Below are 19165 nucleotides of genomic sequence, written 5' to 3'. Positions count from 1 at the left end.
ATTAGCTACCAAAAACCGAGATACAGCTGGGATTTCTTCTCCTACAAACCTCCCATAAACATATACACATTTGCCATTAGCTTGACAATTCAGCTATTTTAAAATCCTCCTAAGGCAAAGAACATTGTGTTATCAATATACACAAACATACATATGGATATAATGCCAAGTGGAGAACCACGGCATTTTGAGCTACGCATATAGTCAGAGAATTTGCTTTGGAAATTTTTGTAAAGTCTTATGTGTTTTGGTATTACCTCAGCAATGAGATTGACAAGAGGTATGTGACAATCTCCTCTCACTGATAGTCTACATCTTCCCTGATCACCCATACATCCTACCACCAAAGAGCTCAATTGCAAGTTCAAGGGCAATCAAGGAGGCTATAGATGGATAGGGAGATATGAAACAGAAAAGTATACTTGCATTTTTTAAAATTATCCTACAGCAATAAAGTAAGCTCAAAAAATATCATCAAACCAAAATTGGTAAGCTGTCTTTCATCTCCAGATTCTTTGTTAAGGTACCATAGAATTGATGGGAAAGCTATCACTATAGTGCTATTAAAGAAGTAGCAATGATTCAGCTCAGAGTTCTGGATGGTATTTTCCCCACCCATACATATCTCAAAGATAGGACAGCTAGCATACTGATTTAGGAAGAAGGGATAAATAATAAGGCCATAAGGGTGGTTTTATCTAAAACTTTTTGTTATTACACTCTAATTTCCTGATGTTTGCCTCTTTTTCCCTTGCCTTTGCAATGGAGTGGGCCAAAATTATGAAAGCTCTGCTTCGGCTTTTGCTCATGGCTATGCAGCAAAGTAGCAAGCCTTTGCTGGGGATCCAGTATATGCTATATTATTGCTTGTATGCAATAATACATTATTGAGATCCTGTAATGCAGAGTTCCCCAATCTTTTCAGCTTTGCAGACCAGTGGGAGCAGGGAGAGGTTTTTGCATCTGTGGGGACCAAGTGTGCGCACAACATGTCAAAGTTCCGACTGATGACCCCTATAAAGTAAGCACAGCTGAGACATTCGAATCTCTAATGCAAACTTTATTGGGTACAGCATATTGGCACTGATGAATAGAAAGCCAGCTCTGGTAAAAATAGTACCAGAACAGTAAATTAAAAGTGTAGAACCACCCTTCCCCTCTGATAGTGCAGGTCACATTCCACAATTAAGTGTCAGACAATTGTTATGATAAAAATCTTCAGTTCCCAGCCAAATGGTTCTCTGATAAACTTGGTTCTCAGGCTGGATTGTTTACAGGTGTGCTGAGCACTCCAAACATCCCTCCTCCCCTCCCCCCCACATCTGTAGGCAAGCTAAGAAACAATAATGGCTGAAGCACAATAACCTTTTTTTTTATGCTTGACACGTATCTCCATTTGGACAAGCAAACTTACCCACTGCTCATGCAAATGGAGATGTGCCCGCCACTTGCAGGGATGCACATACGTGCACTTCTGCAGCCTGGTTCCAAAAGGCTCAAGGCCCAGTAGTGGGCCTGAGACCCTGGGATTAGGGACTCCTGCTGTAAGGGAATGTGCAGATGACCTTGGGGGATGAGAGGAAAAGATGTTGCCTAGAAAACAATCAGACAAGAGGGGCAGGAGCTTCCAGTGGCTTAATGGTCAGAGAAATAAACTTAGGAAGAACCCAACTTAATGGATTGAGCAGTTAAAAATGGTGGTGGGGAGTTTGTATCTTCAGACTTGTTAATGTAGCCTTACTATAAAATAGAATTAGGTCATCTGGCCCAACAAAGGTGACGTTGGATTAAAATCTGCCTTGCAGTTTCTCAATAGTTTTTTTTTTCTTCTCTTGTGAAAAAGACAATTGTTTTTCAGGGTACTTGAGAATTTATTTCAATTTTTCTTGATAGCACTTTTAAACTTGTTTTATTGTTAAGGAAGGATCATGCTGTTTGAGTCATTTGATGTTACACAGCTTTCATTAGAGATCTTTCTCAACTCCATACTTCCAAGGAGAAACAATTTCCATAAAGTTTCCCATATAATTTAATATATACCTGAGAAGGTTGCAGGAGATCCATACCAGTTTAGGCTAGTCTATAATCAAGGAGGAACCTGATAGCATCTATTCAAACTAATAAATTTTATTAAAAGGAACCATCTCTCATCAACTGCAGGTCACCTTATCAGAAGATGGAGTGATTAAACTGTTGTAGGATGGAAATTGGGTCAAGGGAGACCTTCTGAAATACCCTGATTTTTTTTTTTTTTGATGGATGACAGTTTAGCAATCAGAGTTGTAATGATGCTATAGTATAAATGTGGGTGAAAATAGACACATGACTTTGTTATCGGGTGTGGTTCCCATGTCAGCATCATTGTTCTGGTGTTTGTTGTTGCTTGTATAGATCTGCTTCAGGTTGGATGATTGATTGGATAAAAGTATGGGTCTATCACCCAGTCCCTGTAAAAGTGAAAAGTCACAGCCCAGAATGAGCTGCAGCTTATTAATAATTCATATGAGAGGTTGAGCTGTGAATGGTACAAAACCACTAGTTTGTGTTTTGTTGTCAGTTTGGAGAATCTGTATTTTAGTAGGTCTTCCCTGGGAATCTATATGTCTGTACTGATGTGTCTATTAATCTCATTGTGTAGATGGTTCAAGTCTCCTGAATGCTTGATTTAACTTGTCTTCCCCTCCCATTGCCCTCCATCAGTCTGATCCCAATTTAAAGCCTTCAGTTTAGCCACTCCATATACCAGACTAAGTGAGCTGCAATTCAAGAAAGTTTATGTCTTTTAATAAAACTTCTTGGTCTGAAAAGATGTTATGGAATGCCTTCTGACTTACCAAAACTCAAGAAGGAAGCAGGCCTTTGGAGAGATGATTGTACACTGCAAGACAAGATATTCACACACATCTGCTGGCTACCTCAAAATTCCACCAATGGAAAGACTATGTATCTTCCATTGGAAATTCTCTAAATTCTTTTCTTTGAAAAAAAATCCTAAACCAAACACTCTCATCTGATTGAATAACAGAATAACAGTGTTGGAAGGGACCTTGGAAGTCTTCTAGTCCAGCCCCCTGCTCAAGCAGGAGACCCTATACCAGGCATGTCAAACTGCCAGCCTCGTGGGCCGGATGCGTCACACTGAAATCATGCCCACCCATTGCCAGCAATGGGGGAAAAGTCGTGGTACATGACATTACAAGTTTGACATGACTGCCCTATACCATTTCAGACAAGTGATTGCCAGTCACTTCTTAAAAGCCTCCAGTGATGGAGCACCCACAACTTCTGAAGACAAGTCGTTCCATTGGTTAATTGTTCTCACTGTCAGAAAATTTCTCCTTAACACTTCTCTCCTTGATTAGTTTCTATCCATTGTTCATTAGTTTCTTGTCTTACCTTCTGGGGCTTTGGAAAATAGGTTGACCTTCTCTTCTTTGTGGCAGCCCCTCAAATATTGGAACATTGCTATCATGTTACTCCTAATCTTTCTTTTCATTAAACTTACCCAATTCCAATTCCTGCATAGAAAAATGGTTTAGCCTCCAGCCCCTTAATCATCTTTATTGCTGTTTTCTGCACTCTTTATAGAGTCTCAATGTCTTTTTTATAATATGGTGATCAAAACTGGATGCAGTATTCTAAGCGTGGTCTTACTAAGGCTTTATAAAGTGGTACTAGTACTTCATGTGATTTTGAGATGAATGAGAAAGACAGGAAAAAATGTAGAAATTCAGCCAATTATCTAGGAAACTGAATGCAATGTTGAGCTACAATATTGCCTTTAAATCACTTTTTAGAAATTTTAGAATTCATAGAGTTCAAAAGGGCCACTTAGGCCACAGAGTGCATTTTCTATTGCTAGAGAAAAAGCAAAGTTTTAGGAATTCTAGACAGCATGTCATAGACGGCAACTAATAAAAGTAGATAAAGCTGAAAACATTAAGACTCTTTCAATGCTATAATGATATTGTGTGACCATTATATAAATCAAGATGCAGTTCAGCAAAAAGACACCAACAGAATCCTCATCAATTTTTTCTTAAATGCTAAAAGGGACAATAGGCAATTGTCATTCAGTACAGCACAGCAGTCTTAAGAACTGCAGTAGCAATTTAGAATTAATTTATAACCTGCCACCATACATTTTTAAAAAGCAAGCAAACAAGCACAGAGTTATCCTGACTCAGTTTTTATATATTTTTAAAGCAGCATTCTTTTATAATAAACTGAGAAACAAATTCAGCAGTGAATATTAAAAAAAAAATGTAGCAATGCAACAGAATTTTAATGCAAAACTGAGCAAATTGTGCTGTATTCAAACTGGTCACTCTCACTACGCTACCTGAAAATAATTTCATCGCATACTCCCATTTCTGTATCTAGCGTGGCCCTTATGGTTGATTTCAGTGTATCTTTACATATGAATTATAGTTTGAATTTACATTCCTACATGGATTGGCAGTTAATTGTCATTGGTTCAATTAGACAATGTGCCACCAATTAAATTGTGCATAGCTATGGAATACGGAATGTTTAAAAACAATGAAAAACTTTGTGGCACCATAAAAGCTAACCACTTTTATACTGAGAACGTTTGTGTAATTGGTATCATTAACTGTAACACACAATGCACGGAATATTATTCGTGGTAAGTCTAGAGGAGGGAGGGAAGATTCTAAGCAATGTACAGGTAGCTTTTGATTTAAAACTGATTGCTTAGCAACTGTTCAAGGGAACAACAGACTTACTATGGAATTTCTTACAATCCAGATTCAAAGTTCTGACCGTCATCCCTGTGGTCACGTGACTAAGCTTTGGGTGCTCAGCAACACAGTCACATTTACAGCCAGTTGTGCATCCTGTGCTCATGTGATCATATTTTACCACAGTTTTGCTGAAAACCAGCACGTCTGGATTTTAGCAAAACTGCACTCATAGCATAGCATTGGTTCATTTAACAATAGGAGCATTCATTTAACAACTATGGATTTGCCCAATGACCACAGTGACTACCACAAAAATGGTCATAAAATTGAGTCAGTCACATAACCAACCCATAAGACTTACGAACTTGATGGGCAAACTCCATTATAGTCCAAATTCTAGGACTATCTGTACTGTAGTCAGGAAAAATGAAGGGCAGAAGGCAGTGGTGTGATTCAAATTCGTGAACAACCAGTTCTCTGTGTGGATGCCACTTCCAGAAGTCCAGTCTGGGCCTGGGCAACAAAAAATTAGCTACTGATTCTGCCGAAGTGGTACAAACTGGCTGAATCCCACCACTGGCAGAAGGTGAAGTTAGTAGCTTTCAGAAAAAAAGAATTAAGTGTGATGCAGTTAATACATTACATTTTATTGCTATTTAATTCTTGGGCATAGTGTTGAACTTCTTGACGAATTCTAACAGTTCTTTTGCTGTGAAATATATCTTGGGGGAGGTAGAAAAAAAAGTAAAGTGATTTGATTCCACCTACTTTTTCTGCATGATTTTACCCATAGCCCTGAAAGATTTGTCATAGGGGAAATAGTTTTGGAAATACAAAACTATTTTATCCAACTCTTATCTAATACTTCTCATCCTCCTCTCTTCACTATTATTTCTTCTTGTAAAATAATACATGTATGTAAAAGAATCTTCTGTTGCAGGGGAGCTAGCAGCCTTGATATTAACACAATCAATGAACCATGAGTAGTTGCTACACAGCATAAAACTACATCCTGCCCAGCATGAAAATTATTATGGAATACAGCTCATCTATTTATCTTCAGTAGTTACATCAGACTACTGACCTATAAAATGTACATCTGAGTGGATTTCAAAGACCTAAGTTCAAATCTCTCCTAAGGGTCTAACAAAATATTAGAAGCAGCAGCAAATGGCTGTGATATCACTAGCCCCGTAAAACCTCTGTATGAAACAGAGACATGGTGTAATGGATGCATAAAGATTGGGAAGTATTTGTTAACAACAATGGAATGGAGATGTTAATGACTGTTGGACAGCAGTCTACAGAATACTTTAAAATGCCCTCAGAAATATTTCTGGGATTATTTTTTCTGGGATTATTCCTACTACTCTGATATATGTTATACATGCAACGGTCCCAGATCTGCAAATATCAGGACTACATTTTATTTGTTTGTTAAATTAATTGGCCTCCCATCTTACCACAGGGAGGCTTAGAATATTAAATGTTAAAAAGATAAAACTATATAAAATAAATAAATAAAATGCTACAAAAAACACAATAAAACCAACAAAGAAACAAATCCCAGTCAAATGTATATTTTTTTTCCAATTTGTTTTTTAATTTTTATTTTTTACAAAAGCTGCATTATGCAATGGATCCAGCCCAGAATCTACACATCGTAATGTAAATCCTTGTTGCCATGTACAGCAGATATATTGCAGATAGTTCTCAATTTACAATCAGAACAGAGCGTGCTCATTACGGTCATGAGTCCTGGTGACTATAAAATGGGTCACCCACAGAACTGATCTGACCTTTTTTTATGGCAGTTGTTAAGTAAAGATTGTGGTCATTAAACAAATTAATTGTTTGTTATGGGCTAGGTTTGACCCCCGCCCCAAAACAAAGTAAATGCTGGTTTGGGGCAAAAGCATTGTAGCAGGATCCAATCTGGGTCAGTCACTGGGACCAGAGGTTTAGTCTTCTGAGCTTTTGGAATAATGTTGGAGCCCATCCTGAGGGAACTTCTCTTCTGTAACATTATCCTGGGGCACATATATTTGCCTTCATTCATGAAAAATGTTGTAAAACACAATCATGTGACCATGGGACATGGCAAGCAGCCATTAAGGCAGGTCAGTTTCCAAGCACCCTAAATGTGTTCATGTGACTACAGGAGGGGAGCACCCATCAGAACTTTAGGACCCTTTGGAACCCTTGGTGATCTCTGTCGTAACTTTGAATGGTGCTATAGTTATAAACTGAGGACTACCTGTAACTGAGAATGTTGGTGGGGATAGATTACTACAAGGATTATGCTACTATCCATTCCAAATGCTCAAAGGAAGCAGTTCTTCCATTTTTGCAAATATATTTTCGTAATGTGTTTGAGCAGATGCTATTGTATTGCTTTTTTTTTCCCCACAGCAAGCATCTTCTGCAGATTTAATGATCAGGAACATCCTTCTGATGCATGCTGGAAGATATGGCTGCAGGGTGCAATCTACAGCAGACAGTGTATCAGATGAGGCAGAACTTCTTGTTAGGGGTGAGTATACTAATCACAGAAGACAAGATCAGCATAAATAATTGTGCAACCCAGTTGAAATATAGACATTGATGCTGATCTCATAGCTGCGTTTTTTTTAAAAAAAATATATAACTTTATTAAACATTACATTATACAAATACAACTTGATTACAACTAGATCATATAGAAATACATTTATTTTTAAAAAATAAAAAGCACAGAAGAAGGAAAAAAGGAAAAAAAGGAAGGAAAGAAAGAAAAATAGAAGAAGAAACTTTATTCCCAGCAGCTAGAATAAACACGAACTTATCACTTCCCATTTCATATCTTACCCCATTCTCTAAAACCTTATCTTTCTATATTAATCGGTAAGAGTTCGGTAAGAGTTATCAAAAATAACAACATAAATATTACCAATTTTATCTATTAGATCCAATTTGAATCCTTCCTTTACATTTAAACAGATCAAAAAACAATTATAGGTAGTCCTCAACTCACAACCATTTAATGTTTAATGACCGTTCAATATTACAACGGCCTGATAAAGGGCATTCTGGTCATCGTAAAGCATTGCACTGCCCCTCCATGATCAGGCAATGATTAACTGGGTGCTTGGCAATCTGTTCGTACTTATGACTGATTGCCAAGCAGGATTTCACCTATTATTGTTTTTTTGTATCCCACCTGCATTGTTTTTATAAATAACTCAAGGCAGAAAACAAATCCAACACACTTCCTCCTCTTATTTTTCCCGCAACAACAACCCTATGAGGTAAGGTGAAAGAGAGTGACTGGCCCAACTATACCCAGTTGGCTTTCATGGATAAGGCAGGACCTGAACTCATGGTCTCTTGCTTTCTAGCCTGGAGTCTTAGCCACTAGACCAAACTGGCTCTCTAATCGCCATTTACAATCTTCTCTTCTGGCTTCCCCAGAAAGTTAATGGGAAAGCTGGCAAGGAAAGTTGAAAGCTGCTGCCATCTGCCAAGAGTTCTGCCATCCATGCACTTCCCTTCTGCACATGTGGGGTGCTGAATTTCTTCCACAGAGTTGAAGAAACAGAGTTCAGATCTCAAAGATATGAACTCCACTCCTGCAGCCTGTTGGAGCAGTTCCTTCTGCACACAGAGGGGAGCTGAATGAAGAAACTAACATGATCAAAGGCCTGGAGACTAAAACATAGGAAGAACAGCTGCAGTACTTGGGTCTGGCTAGTCTAACGAAAATAAGAAATAGGGGAGACATGATAGCAGTATTCCAGTATTTGAGGGGCTGCCACAAAGAAGAGGGGGTCAAGTTATTCTCCAAAGCACCAGAGGGCAGGACAAGAAACAATGGTTGGAAACTGATCAAAGAGAGAAGCAACCTGGAATTAATGAGAAACTTCCTGACAGTGAGGACAATTAACCAGTGGAACAGCTTGCCTCCAGAAATTGTGGGTGATCCATCACTGGAGATTTTTAAGAAGAGACTAGACAGTCATTGTCTGAGATGGTATATGTCCTCCTGCTTGAGCAGGGGGTTGGACTAGGAGACCTCCAAGGTCTATTCTATTCTATTCTATTCTATTCTATTCTATTCTATTCTATTCTATTCTATTCTATCCAAGCTCAAATCCCAAAGATCTCAACTCTGTTTGCAAAATGGCATTTAGCAAGGCAATTTCAAGCATTACAAGTAATCCTCGAATTATGACCACAAGGGAGCCCAAAGGTTCTGTTGCTAAGTGAGAAACTGTATTTGTTAAGTGAATTTTGCCCCATTTTATAACCTCTCTTGCCAAGGTTGTTAATTGAATCACTGTAGGTGCTAAGTGAATCACTGCAGTTGTCAATTTAGTAGAACGGTTGTTAAGTGAATCTGGCTTCCCCATTGACTTTGCTTGTCAGAAGGTCACAAAAGGTGATCACGTGACCCCAGGGCACTGCAACCATCATAAATATGAACCAGTTGCCAAAAGTCTGTATTTTGATCATGGTTCTAAGTGTGAAAAATGGTCATAAGTCACTTTTTTCAGTACCGTTGTAAGTTTGAACGGTCATTAAATGAACTGTTGTACGTCGAGGACTACCTGCACTGCTAAAATCTGCCTCCTGCCCCTAAAAAGGCAGTTCTAGCTATACAGATTAGGTGTACCTTCATAGCTTACATAAGGATGAGGCATAGTTGATCCCCTTACATATTATTGAAGAATCAAAATTTTTAGCTCAATTTTTGATTCTGATCCAGAACAAATTTGCTGTTCCTATTGGGATTCAGCCCTGCCAACTTTTACTTATTTGCACATCTTATCAGCTTCCTGTGCATTTTATTTGGCATGACATACACATGCAGTAATTTTTGTTGCATAGTGTTTCTTGATTTCCTTCCCTGTGGAATAAATGGAGCAAAAATCTATAATGCAGGATAACTCAGAACATAAAATTCTTATCAGTTCATTATATGAATATAGGACTATTTTATTCCTCTAGTAAAAACTTGATACACTGAATCAATACCCATTTCATAGTTGGCTGTATTAATTTCTCCAGAATGCCTAAATTTGGCTCTTTTTTTGCCTTTTTACTCTGTATTTCACAGAACCTTTGGTGACTCCATGTTATACTCAAACTCTTTATACTCTCTAATATGTGCTGTGCAGCCCTACAAGTTTTCTTGCTAAAATATAAATGCATAACTGGATCAAATCCTCACACCTATAATTTGCACACAAAAAGTATTCTATTTAAATGAATGACACTCCCTTCCCACTGCAAACTGAAAATGTGTGGGACAATTAAGAATTATAGAGCTTTATTTCTGAAAAGCTATTCATAGCCCAATGCTTTTTTAACAAATGATCAGATAATTCCTCTCATTTTGTTCTGCTTAAATTCTCCATTTGTAGATAAAGTTGTTCTCTCTCTCTCTCTCTCTCTCTCTCTCTCTCTCTCTCTCTCTCTCTCTCTCTCTCTCTCCTTTACATGATGATTTCTTTCTTATTCAAACAAGTTCACACTTTTAGTCTCTATATGGGGTTTAGAGTGCACACTCCATCTAACTCTGCTTGGAGCCATCTGTTATGTTTGAGATTACAAAGCACACCAAGGTGCAAGCCACAAAAAATCAGCTGTTTACCAAAAAATCCCTCTGTTATATTACAAAAAAGTATTTGTCAAAAGATTCTGTGCTATCTTTTTAAATAGTAATAATAATAATAATCCACCAGAGAGTTGAGAAAGAAAAAAACGCATTGGAAAAATACTTGAAAGACTATGAAGAAGATGTACTGAAGCTAGAACACCATGAAGGCTTACTGAGAGACCACTCTAGATTACCAGAAAGAAATCAAAAAGGGACATGGCAAGGCAAAGTTCTATATGGCAAAACAAATAACAAGATCTGGCAATGGGTAAGAGCAAGAAAACTGAAGAAACAAAGAGGCTAATTCTGTCTCTGCTAGACCAAGCCTTAAGAACAAATGCATACTGAACAAAACCAGAATTGAGAAGACAGCAAATGGCAAATGGCAAATTCCACCTTTACAAAGAAGCTGAAGAAAAAGAGGACCACTTTGTAAGCTGCTGCAAGATCACAAAGATTGACTCTAAACATCAGCATGACAAAGTAGCCACAATGGTGAATTGAAATAGCTGCAAGAAATAGCAATAGCACTTAGACTTATATGCCGCTTCACAGCGCTTCACAGCACTCTTTAAGTGGTTTACAGAGTCAGCATATTGCTCCCCAACAATCTGGGCCCTCATTTTACTGACTTTGGAAGGATGGAAAGCTGAATCACATTAAGATTGAACTCCTGGCAGTGGGCAGAGTCAGCCTGCAATACTGCATTCTAACCACCATGCCATCATGCAGTGGGACCACAAGATATTCCAAGTGATATAAAATAAAGTTGCTAAAAGTGTTCTGGGACTTTAGAATTCAAACAGACAAGCACCTGTCATTTAACACACCAGAAAATGATTGTTGATAAGAAAGACAATAAAGTCTGGATAGCAGACTTTGCAATATGTGAAAACAGCAGAAGAGAAAGTAGTTGGAGAAAAAATAATCACAAAATGCAAAGACGTGCATATAGAAATAGAACAACTTTGACAAAATAAAGCAAAGATAGTAACAACAGTAATAGTGCCTTGGATGCAATCTCAAAACATCTAGAGCACCACATAAACACCATTGGCATTGACAAAATCACAGTCAATTGCAAAAGGCAGCTTCACTTGGAACAGCTTACATCCTGCAGTGATACCTTTAACACCATCAGATAACAGCATCTGCCTATCCCAGGGCTTGGGAAGGACTTGCTAGGTGGATAAAAATGTCAAATCTAGGCTAAACATCTGGTTGGCTGTGTGACCAACACAGATTATAAAAGTGGATCTAACTTAGGAATGGTTTGTTCCCTTCATCCTCTTCTTGCAAAATACATATACCTCATGCAGGATCTGCATGGAGGACCGCTCATATTGATTTTACTCTTGCCCAAAGAAAAGATTCAATTTTTCAGCTTCCAGTCTCCTGAAATCACTAATTAATATAGGAAACCTTGGCTTAGTTGATTTTTTTAAATCTTTCTTTCCAGTTTTGATTAGAGGAGAGCCATGATTCTTCTATGGATTTCTGCCACGCTAGATATCCACATGTTTTTAGACAAATTGAGGATTATCAGTGCTTATCTCTTGTTATAGCCTTTTCAGAAGAGTGACCTGACAGGGATAAGACTTCACTAAATCTCAAATCTGCTTGAGAATGAATCAGAACATGCAGCTGAGAAAAGCAGGCATAGTTTTGGACTTTTTCTTCCATATCTAGTGCTTTTTTGTAACATTTTGCCTGATAAGGAGCTTTGGAGAAGTCCAAAGCTCGCAGTACATCTTTTATGCATCTTGTTGGGTCCTAATAATTTGATATTTTCCATACTAATAACTGCAGTGTGCTAGCCTTGTATTACATTCAACATCATGTTTGCTAATTTCCTGGAGGAAAAGTAGATTTCCCACAGACGTTTGACAGAGTAGAAAATAGGATTTCGAGGACTTAACAGACCTTTGTTTCGAATACAGCAGGTCTCTATTTTTGTCTTAATGGAGCTCTTTTAAAAGATGTGCAGAACAGTAGTGAAAAATTCTGTGTCTTGTTATTTAGTCTGGGATCAGAAATCATTTCATTTTCTATTTAAACTCAGCTGTATCCAGCTTTCTGTGTGGATACAGTCAAGAACTGGTGAGAACTTTTTTCCATAGGTATTTCCTTTTTTCCTCAAAGCTTGAAGAATTGGACAAACAACCAAAATTCATAAAAAAAAAAAATTTCAATCAGACAGTTCCTGATAATATATTGATGATAGTGACTGTGAGCACACACACACACACACACACACACACACACACACCATCTTCCTTCTCAAGATACAGGTCATATTTATTAAAAAGAAAATACTGCTTCCAGCATAAAGATTAATGCAAGGCTGTATAGAAATCTAGCCGGAGCCTCTTTCAATTTTTACTGTACGTCAGTTGAATTTAAAGATCAAAAATCTACCTGGAAGCTGAGATTTTTTTTTTTAAGGGTTCAAATTCTCTCCTGTTGAGAGAAATAATGAAGCCCTGAGCAGCACTTTCTGCCCAAACCCTTTGGAAATGAGTAAGAGCAGCCAAGGAGCCCCACTGTCTGCAGATTACAAATGTAAATAAATAAACTCGCACAATATGTATTTTAAACAAATGAAAGAAAAAACATATCGCAGGCCTAACCAACTGGGCCTTGGCTATGAGTCCTTGGCTAATACAAAAAAAATTTGTATATCTTAGTCAATTAAATTTTGGATTTTTAGAATGTCATATCACGTGAAGTGTTAATACCACTTTACAATGCCTTGGTAAGGCCACACTTGGAATACTGCATCCAGTTTTGATTATCATGATTTAAAAAAATGCTGAGATTCTAGAAAGAGGACAGAGAAAAGCAACAAAGATGATTAGGGGACTGGAGGCTAAAACATATAAGGAACAGTTGCTGGAATTGGGTATGTCTAGTCTAATGAAGAGAAGGACGAGGGGGGACATGATAGCAGTGTTCCAATATCTCAGGGGCTGCCACAAAGAAGAGGGAGTCAAGCTATTCTTCAAGGGGCCTGAAGGCAGGACAAGAAGCAATGGATGGAAACTGATCAAGGAGAGAAGCAAACTAGAACTAAGGAGAAATTTCCTGACAGTTAGAACAATTAACCAGTGCAACAACCTGCCTCCAGAAGCAGTGAATGCTCCAACATTGGAAGTTTTTAAGAAGAGACTAGACAGCCATTTGTCCGAAATGGTATAGGGTTAGACTAGATGACCTCCAAGGTCCCTTCCAACTTTGTTATCATTGTTGTTGTTGTTGTTGTTATGGATCATCGCACAGTCAGCCAGATGTTCAAACTGGATTTGGCATTTTGTCTACCTATCGAGTCCTTACCCAGGACCTGGGATAGGCAGATGTGGATGTTTGATGGTATTACAGATATCGTCGCAGGATGGAAGCAGTTCCTAATAAGGCTGCCTTTTGCAATTGACTAATAGCGAATTTGTCAATGCCAATGGTGTTCAAGTGGTGCTCCAGTTGTTTTGGGATTGCACCCAAGGAGCCTATGACTATTGGTACTACCCTTGCTTGCTTTTGCCACAGTCTTTCTATTTATATTTGTAGGTCTTTGTATTTTGTTATCTTCTCCAGTTCTTTCTCGTCTATTCTGCTGTCTCCAGGCACTGCCACGATCCAGACTTTTTTGTCTTTCTTATCGACATTTGTTAAGTCTGGGGTGTTATGTTGCAGGTGCTTGTCTGTTTGAATTCTGAAGCCCCAGAGCAGTTTAATTTTATCATTTTCTATGACTTTCTCTATTTTATGATCCCACCAGTTTTTGCTTACAGGCAAATGATATTTTTTGCAGATCTTCCAATGCACCATTGTTGCTACTTTGTCATGCCGCTGCTTGTAATCAGTTTGTGCAATCTTCTTGCAACAGCTTACCAAGTGGTCCACTGTTTCTTCAGCTTCTTTGCATAGGCGGCACTTACTGTCTGTTGCTGTCTTCTCAATTTTGACTTTATATGCATTTGTCCTTAAGGCTTGGTCTTGTGCAGCCAGAATTAGTCCCTCGGTCTCTTTCTTCAATTTTCCTGCTCTTAGCCATTGCCAGGTCTTGTTATTATCTGCTTTCCCAGCTATTTTTTTAACATATTGGCCATGTAGTGCTTTGTCTTCCCATGCCTCTATTCTGTTCTTCATTTGGTCTTTCTTGTAGGCCTGTTTGGTCTCTCCAGTAGTCAGTAAGCCTTCCTGATATACTAATATCAGTGCATATTATTGTTGTTGTTGTTGTTGTTGTTGTTGTTATCTCATAATTTGAAACATTTAGTGTGAAGAACATAGGACTTTTGTCTGCCTGTTGATCAGCCTGATAATTCTCCCAAAAAATATAGGAGAGGAGATAGGCAGCAGCTCCAAATATGGTCATCTTTCCTCAATCACAAGACCCAGAGTGGAACTACTTTTAAAGGATTGAAAAAAATTCCTAAAACTATGATTTGCATGTTCTCTTAATGTCAGAGCCCTTTGAGATAAACCAGATCACAAAACAGACACTACATCAACTCCTGGAATGATATCTTATTATAGAGTGTAATAACATAATCTTAAAAGCTGGCAGAAACTCTCTTATTGCCCTTTTTATCTTAAAGAGAATTAAAGCAAGAGAAATCTTGAGGTTTTTTCCTCACTCCTCCTGTATATTTGAGCAAAGCTTATGTTCACATAACATTTGAGTTCCTTTTTCAAGGCCATCTGAAAGTCAACTATACAAGTTGGAACACAATGGTTCCAACAACAATGGTTGGAAACTGATCAAGGAGAGAAGCAACCTGGAATTAAGGAGAAAGTTCCTAACAGTGAGGACAATTAATCAGTGGAACAGCTTGCCTCCAGAAATCGTGGGAGCTCCATCACTGAGGGATTTTAAGCAAAGAAGAGACTGGACAGTCACTTGTCTGAAATGGTATAGGTTCTCCTGCTTGAGCAGGAGGTTGGACTAGAAGACCTCCAAGGTCACTTTCAGCTCTATTCTATTCCAAGTACCAGTAGTACTTGTTCTGGACTACAATTATTTCTAATGAAATGGACACTAAGTGTCCACTAAGTTCTCAGGTAGACAAGACAAGAAACATGATCATATATTTGTAATATTCTAATCATTCTTGATCTTAATGCTCACCCAGGATTCAGTGGCCAAGAGGTTCTTCACAATGTTAGTCTCATACATGGAAAGAAGGCTTTAAGAGAGTTCAGTCTTTTGGAGTAATTTCAGATTGCTTCATTTGGAGACCAACATTATAGTTTCTAATGATTAAGTCCTCATGTATTATCCTGTTCCTCAAACTTACTTTGTGAAAATATTTTCCTACACATTTTAAACCTTTAATTCTGTGAATAGTGTCTTCATTTCAGGAGGCAGGATGGAGGAATAGATATGAACTGCTTTTGTAAAATTTGTAAGATTTAAAAGATTTTGGAAGATTTTAACAATGCTGGCAGTGAATAGTAACAGAGTGTCTATGAGTACTGGATTTATTTCTTTTTATCTTGCTTTTATGATTTTTATAAATAACTCAAGGTGGTGAACATACCTAATTCTCTTTCCAATGAGAATAGTGGCATAAAAATTTAAATAAATAAATAAATAAAATTAACTATGGAGTTTGCTGGGAGGTTTTATATCAGCCATTTTCTCCCATCCAAACTTTTTAGAAATCAGCCACACAAAACAATAAAGCATTTGTGTCCAGCTCTAATCTTTTTCAAAGCCATATATGTGACTCACAACACAAAACCCATGACTTTAATACTTGTGTGTGACATCCACACAAAAGCACAAAAAAGGAGAATGATATTGTGGCATCACCAGGATGTGTTGTCATTTTATCACACTTGCAGCTAGCACAGATCCCTAGGTATTGTTCTCAAAAGATACATAAAAAGTACCATTAAATATGAGTTAATATTACTATTATATTTTGCCAACATTTCAAGTCAGTTCTTTATATTTAAAACCATACGCAGTATAGTAATAGTATAGGCATATTTTTGCATCCTTACTTTATGGAAATTCTTAGTAATTGTACAATAATAGTAAATGCCAATTTTAGACTAATAATGTCCTGCACGAGATATTAGCCTATCTTTTTTTATTTCACTTGCATTCAACTTTGTTTCCTAGGTATAATTTGCTTAGTTCTTTTCTACTATCTCTCCATTTCATTTTCACAATCTGCTTGGATGAATTATGCTGAAAGATATTGGCTCAAAAATTTCCAATGACTTTCCTAACTGAAAAAGGATTTGAAGCTGAATATTGTCTGGTCCACATCTGGCACCGGAATGGGACAACTTGCCCCTTAAAATATCTGTAAGGCTGCTTGTTACCAAATTATTTTAGTCAGTCTAGATAAATTAGCAGACTAGATGAGAGTATTCTTACAAGTATATGTACAGGGCAATAATGGTGAATTAGAATCAGTGCATTCAACCTACCTACCTTTCTTCTTTCCTTTTTCTCTGTCTTTTCTTCCTTGCTTCTTTCCTTCTTTCTTTCCAGGTCCACCTGGGCCTCCTGGGGTTGTCATTGTTGAAGAAATCACAGAGGTCACCGCAACTCTTTCATGGACTCCTGGAGCAGATAACCACAGTCCTATTACTTCTTACAACTTGCAAGCGCGAAGTCCGTTTTCACTTGGCTGGCAGACTGTGAAAACAGGCAAGAGATTTTTATTGTTATTTTGCATCAGTCAAGCAGGTTCATTAGATTCATAAATTCAGCAGAAGAATCCTAATATGAAGCAAAATAGGCTCTTTTTTTCCTAGTGTCTTTTTTAGTTCAAACCACTATTTGGGAATTTAGAAATACATGACTTGTCTTCCCTATTATTTTGTTTTTATTGTTGTTTCTGACCATTGGTGAAAAAAATCTACATTTTCTTTTGTGAGAATCTACACTGAAATGAACTCCAGCAGTCCAAAGCTGGCATATTCTTTTATCCAGATTCTATCAAGAACATCACATGGGCATAGAAGTGTTTGTTGTCTGTGCTTCCATAATTTTTTCTTGCAAAACATGCCCAACCTTTTAGGCACCAGGGACCGGTTCCATGGAGAAAGTTTTTTTCATGGATTGGAGAGTGTGTGGTTTTGTGTGCTGCCTGCATCCCACGGATGGGGCTTTGCTTGTTTGTGGGGACCAGTTGCTGGCATGCCACGGCCTGGTACCAGTCCACGGACCGGGGGTTGGGGATCCCCGCTATAATGTATTTAGAACCAATCAGAGACCAGCCTTCACTAATCTGCACAAATCAGAAACCAACTTAGCTAAAGGCCAATTAGGACATAGCTACAGAATCCACTCAGTCCCTGTTTAATTGCCTATGGTCTACAAAGCAGACCACCTTGCTTCTGAAGATGCAATCCATAAGCTGCAATCAAAACATCAGGAAATCTGTTCTCTAGATCACAGTCACTAAATCCTGAAGGCCAACACTGCCTAATAGGTACTGGCCATGATAGCCTATATCAATATACAGTTCCTTTTCACTTGAAGTTTCAGTCCTGGAAGACTGTTGAGTCTTCCACAGTTGGTTCTCCTTCTTCTACTGGGTCCTTTTATCTCCTCTTTGCTTTTCAGGAAGGATATTCAAAAGTCAAGTCTAAGGTTTCCTTATAAGGTTGATCAGAGTGTATCCAGAATACATTTCAGAATAAAACAAGGTGGAGGTAGCATTCAGAGAATCTTGTCTGATGCTATGCCACCAAATACACCCACCTACCTTTTAAGCATAAAAGAAAAAATAGAGAGAAACTAAAAGAGAACTCTGCCCCCTAATTTAAATTAAACCTGTATGTTTTTTTCTTAAAATTTATTACTGAAATAACATTTCGTCTCCAAATAGTATTTACATATTTACCTGACCACAATTAAATTGCAAGCCCTGCATTGCAACAGTTGAAGAAATGTTAAATCAGTTGGATATTTTATCATGAATATGAAAAGGCAGATTCGTATAGAAATTGGCAAAGGTCAAATTCTTAATTGTGCCACTAATTCTGGGTTGTTTCCTCTAGCTTCAGTTTTGTGATTAGAGAGAAATTCTAGATAGCATGCTTTAATGGATTATTTCTTTGTTCTTCCCAGTTCCTGAACACATAGGGGGTGACCTGGAATCTGCAATGGCGGGTGAACTGAACCCTTGGGTAGAATATGAATTTAGAGTTGTAGCAACTAACAAAATTGGAACAGGAGATCCAAGCACACCGTCTAAAGTGATCCGAACCAAAGAAGCAGGTAAGACCATCTTCTAGATACGACAATTTTAAAATGATTGAGAATTTGGAGATATCTTAAAGAGTAGCACACCATCATGATGCAAGTTGTTATGGAAACCTCAGATAGAAGCTCAAATATTGGCTAGAGCTGATCAAAGTGGATGTCTGTAGAATCTTAGAGAACAGTGACTAAACTTGCACTGGCATTTGGATGTATTGTAACCCTCTTTTTTATTCACTGAATCTCTGATTTCTTACTTTTCTATTATTTTAAACAGTCTTCACCTAAAGCACCTTTCTGTCTAAAGCAGGCAGTAAAACATCTTTTCCACTTAAACACTCTTTGGCTTTCATCTGTCCTCATTCCTATAGAATAATATACAGTATTTCTATGTAGATATTTAAGCCATCAAGTCTAAGCTTTGTTCAGTCCAAAGATGCAAGTTAAATCATGTTCAGCAGATGAAACCATGAGTTTTTGGTTGTAGAGGCAAAATGCTTTTACTGTTAGATATCTTTTTCCTAATAACCAATTTGAATCTGTCTTCCTGTATCTTAAGTCCATTATTCCATGTCCTGGAATGATAGAGAACCA

General features: G+C 37.8%; 1 protein-coding gene across 1 annotated transcript in view; it reads left to right on the top strand.

Moving 5' to 3' along the window:
• The window catches only part of CNTN5 (contactin 5), a 139212-nt gene that overhangs the window by 71195 nt on the left and 48852 nt on the right, over positions 1 to 19165 (top strand). The window contains exons 4-6 of the mRNA XM_039338372.1: positions 7119 to 7239; positions 16853 to 17011; positions 18440 to 18589. Of these exons, the coding sequence (XP_039194306.1) occupies positions 7119 to 7239; positions 16853 to 17011; positions 18440 to 18589 (430 nt within the window). The remainder of the gene's footprint in view (positions 1 to 7118; positions 7240 to 16852; positions 17012 to 18439; positions 18590 to 19165) is intronic.

Source organism: Crotalus tigris, unplaced genomic scaffold (assembly GCF_016545835.1).
Source record: "Crotalus tigris isolate CLP2741 ecotype Arizona unplaced genomic scaffold, ASM1654583v1 scf7180000017698.756297, whole genome shotgun sequence".
NCBI lineage: Eukaryota > Metazoa > Chordata > Lepidosauria > Squamata > Viperidae > Crotalus > Crotalus tigris.
The sequence above is the reverse complement of the archived record's forward strand: the minus strand, read 5'-3'. Positions and strand labels throughout refer to the sequence as shown.